General features: G+C 42.5%; 1 protein-coding gene across 1 annotated transcript in view; it reads right to left on the reverse strand.

The window, feature by feature from the left end:
- The window catches only part of Eif2b3 (eukaryotic translation initiation factor 2B, subunit 3 gamma, 58kDa), a 68,098-nt gene that overhangs the window by 6,080 nt on the left and 58,288 nt on the right, over window positions 1-3,730 (reverse strand). Inside the window, exons 7-8 of the mRNA XM_013016790.1 lie at window positions 3,166-3,293; window positions 1,867-2,057 (exon numbers count right to left, since the gene is read on the reverse strand). Coding sequence (XP_012872244.1) covers window positions 1,867-2,057; window positions 3,166-3,293 — 319 coding nt within the window. The remainder of the gene's footprint in view (window positions 1-1,866; window positions 2,058-3,165; window positions 3,294-3,730) is intronic.

The following is a 3,730-nucleotide window of genomic DNA, read 5'->3' on the forward strand; positions in this document are numbered from 1 at the left end:
AGGAGTCTCACGGTCTCTCCTGCCCGGGCTGGCTTTGAACCGCGATCCTCAGATCTCAGCCTCCTGAGTAGCTAGGATTACAGGCGTGAGCCACCAGCTCCCGGCTCTCTTAGCTTCTTTTGCTTAAGGCTAGAGCTCACTTAGCTACAGCTCCACTTTAGGCTTTTACTGAGTAGTTTGTTGGAGATAAGAATCACATAAATAGCTAGGTGCAGGTAGCTCCTGACTACAATCCTAACTACCCAGGAGATTGAAATCTGAAGATTGTGGTTCAAAGCCAGCTTGGGCAGAAAAATCTGTGAAACTTATCTCTCTAATTAATCACAGAAAAAGCAGGAAATGGAGCTGTGGCTCAAATGGAAGAGTGCTAGCCTTGAGTAAAAGGAGCTTAAGGACAGTGTCCAGGCTCAGAGTCAAGCCCAAGGACCAAAAAAAAAAAAAAAAGTTTCACAGATTATACTGCCTGGGCTGACTTTGAACCTCTATCTTCAGATCTCAGCCTCCTAAGTAGCTAGGATTACAGGCATGAACCACTAGCACCCAGTAATATTCCTTCACTTCTTTTTCTTTTTTCTTCTTTTTCCTCCTCCTCTTTTTCTCCTCCTCCTCTTCCTCTTCTTCTTCTTCTTTTTTGCCAGTCCTGGGCTTGAATTCAGGGCCTGGGTGCTGTCCCTGGGCCTGCTCAAGGCTAGCGCTCTATCACTTGAGCCACAGTGCCACTTCTGGTTTTTTGAGTAGTTTATTGGACATAAGAGTCTCTAGGGGGCTTTCTGTCTGGGTTAGCTGTGATCCTCAGATCTCAGCCTCCTGAGTAGCTAGTATTATAGGTATGAGCCACTGGTACTTAGCTATTCCTTTATTTTTTATTTATTTATTTTTTGTCAGTTGTGGGGCCTGAACTCTGGGCCTGGATGTTGTCCCTCAGCTTCTTCAGCTGAAGGCTAGCCTTCTACCACTTGAGCCTCAGCCCCACTTGTTTTTTTCTGCTTATGTGGTGCTGAGGAATCGAACCCAGAGCCTCAGGCATGCAAGGCAAGCACTCTACCACTGATCCACCTTCCCAGCCCCCTAGCTATTCCTTTATTAAGAAACCTCCTGATGGGCACTGGTGGCTCACACCTGTAATCCTAGCTACTCAGGTGGCTGAGATCTGAGGTTCATAGCCAGCCCAGGCAAGAAAGTCTGTGAAACTCTTATCTCCAATAAACCACCAGAAAACTGGAAGTGGTGCTGTGGTTCAAGTGGTAGAGCGCTAGCCTTGAGCTGAAAAGCTGAGGGACAGTGCCCAGGCCCAGAGTTTAAGCCCCATGACCGACCAAAAAAAAAAAACCTCCTTTATGTCTGCTTACCTGGCTCAGTGGTAGAGTGCTTGCCTTGCATGCATGGGGCCTGGGTTCAATTCCTCAGCACCAGATAAGCAGAAAAAGCTAGAAGTGGCTCAAGTGGTAGGGAGGGAGCTAGCTTTGAACTGAAGAGCTGAGGGACAGTGCGCAGGCCCAGAGTTCAGGCCCCATGACCGACAAAAAAAAAAAAAAAAAAAGAAAGTATGATTCTTTATGAAGTTCTGTAGACATTTCTATGCTGAAAAGAATATGAGGAAGATGCTAAAACCAGAGGCTAAAAGTTAGCCTTCCTGGAGACCTTAGCCTTTTCCTTTAACCCTAGAGTTCCCACTTCTAAAACCAGGCCCCTTACTTGACCTTTGCTATACCTGGGTCTCCCAATGGTCTCCACTCATGTGCTAGGTCTTATTCAGCCTTGGAAATGTGGAGGATTCTGAACAAGTTACTATGTACCTAATGAGACAAGGAATATATCCACTAAGGTATAAGATCCATGATTCCTCTTCTAAATCTATCTTCTTACCTGTTTGTTTGCTTCCATGTAGAGTCCTAATGTACTCACTCGAGAGCAGAGCCCTTCTTTCATGATGTGGACATAGCAGCGCACCTGTGATCTGGACAAGTCTTCCCACCTGTCTCCTCGACAAGCATTCCAGCAGGCATCATAGGGAGCCAAGGTGAGTGTTTTGGGTTCTTTTATAAAACTATAAATATCTTCAGAACATACATTCAAACCAAGCAAGTGAATGAGAGAAGACAGAAAGGATATAGACTCAGTCAAAATTTCAAAGAGGATATACCTAACACTTTTCCTCCCGGAACTCAAAACCAGAGAGAGAAAGTTAGAAGAGATAGTGTACTTTCTTATGTATTTGAGATACTATATGCTATAAAAATGCCTAGAGAGGGCCTAAAAGCAAGTTTGATAAACAAGGACTACTAAGGAAATTAAAATATGACCATTAAAATCATGAAATGAGACGAGCAAGTATCTAGGCCTTAGTGACCAGCCATCTTGGCTTTGTCTTGATAGCTGTGCTATGACAGAAATAGCATATCACTATAGAGTCAGAGAAAGGGGTCATTCAGGTTTTCAACTCTCACAATAAACCTTTGTTATCTTTTATTTGGTATGAAAACTGAGAATAATGAGTAATCTGCCTCAGGTCACAGAGCTAAAAAAGAGCAGTAAGATTTCAAATTCTAGTCTGTTTGATGCCAAGTCTTATAATCTTGACTATTTTGTTATACTATCCTGTTTCTGTCCCTGTCTCTCTTCTCTCTCTGAGTACCTACCAACCAGCTCAGGGCAGGGGTGATAGGAGAGCAAACAGGACAGACCTATCTCCTAGAAGAGAGGCAGTCTAGTTGGTCTCTGTTATTGTACACTTCCTTTACCTTTCCTCTCTTGACAAAGAGGCTAAGTTTAATCAGCAGTAGGTCTACTTAGAGCCTAAGGAACCAGGGAACTGAGATACAGTAAGCTGAGTTTAAAGGGGTAATGGATGCTGGAGGTGTGACTCAGAAGTAGAATTTCTACTGGAATCTTCCAAACTTTTGTGTTTAGGCTAGCCTCTAATCAAGACATAATGGTCTAGTGAGGAAAATAGCCAAACAGTGATATGAACCAGAGAACTTGACTGGAAGAATTAGTTTGTCCCTAAATAGAATAGTGACAAAATCTGTTGTCACTACCCAGATTTGAAGGAGTGGGGTTACCCACCTTAAAATTGGTACTGGAGTTTGAACTCAGGGCTTTGTGCTTGCTGGGCAAGTACTTCCACCCTCTCCCCGTTTTTACTGTATCAACCCAAGCACTGACCTAAGGATTTCAGCTCCTTTTTCTTTACATCTTCCTCTTTTTCTTCTTGCTTCTGTTGTGAGGAAACTGAGGAAAACTGTTTCCTTACTAAATATGGAATCAGTTCACTCCGGATAGAAGTGATTGATCTAGGAAAAAACAATGGCCCAATATGAGAGACATGATTAGATACTACTGGGATTAAAAAACTGCATGTCAAGGAAAAGTCAAATTCTTTCATGTCATATTGGGACTGAAAGAGATCAAATGTAAAATATATTTGGCAGTTCTGGAGATGAAGAAGATCTGAACTCATATAAGCTTCAGGCTGGGAATGGGAGGGTATAAAGTTCTGAAGCTGAGAATTTTTCCCCTCAGTCAAGGAATAAATATTTTTTTCAGAAGTCCCATCTACATACATAGGTGTGTGTGTATACCTATACATGCACATATACATATTTGTATTATTTTTTATTGCTAGAGATTGAATTTATGATCTATGCTTGCAAGGCAGGCACCATACCACTTGAGCCATGCCTCTAGCCTCTTTTGCCTTGGTTCTTTTCTTTTTTCTTCTTTTTTTTTT

This window comes from Dipodomys ordii, unplaced genomic scaffold (genome assembly GCF_000151885.1).
Source record: "Dipodomys ordii isolate 6190 unplaced genomic scaffold, Dord_2.0 Scaffold33, whole genome shotgun sequence".
Classification (NCBI taxonomy): Eukaryota; Metazoa; Chordata; class Mammalia; order Rodentia; family Heteromyidae; genus Dipodomys; species Dipodomys ordii.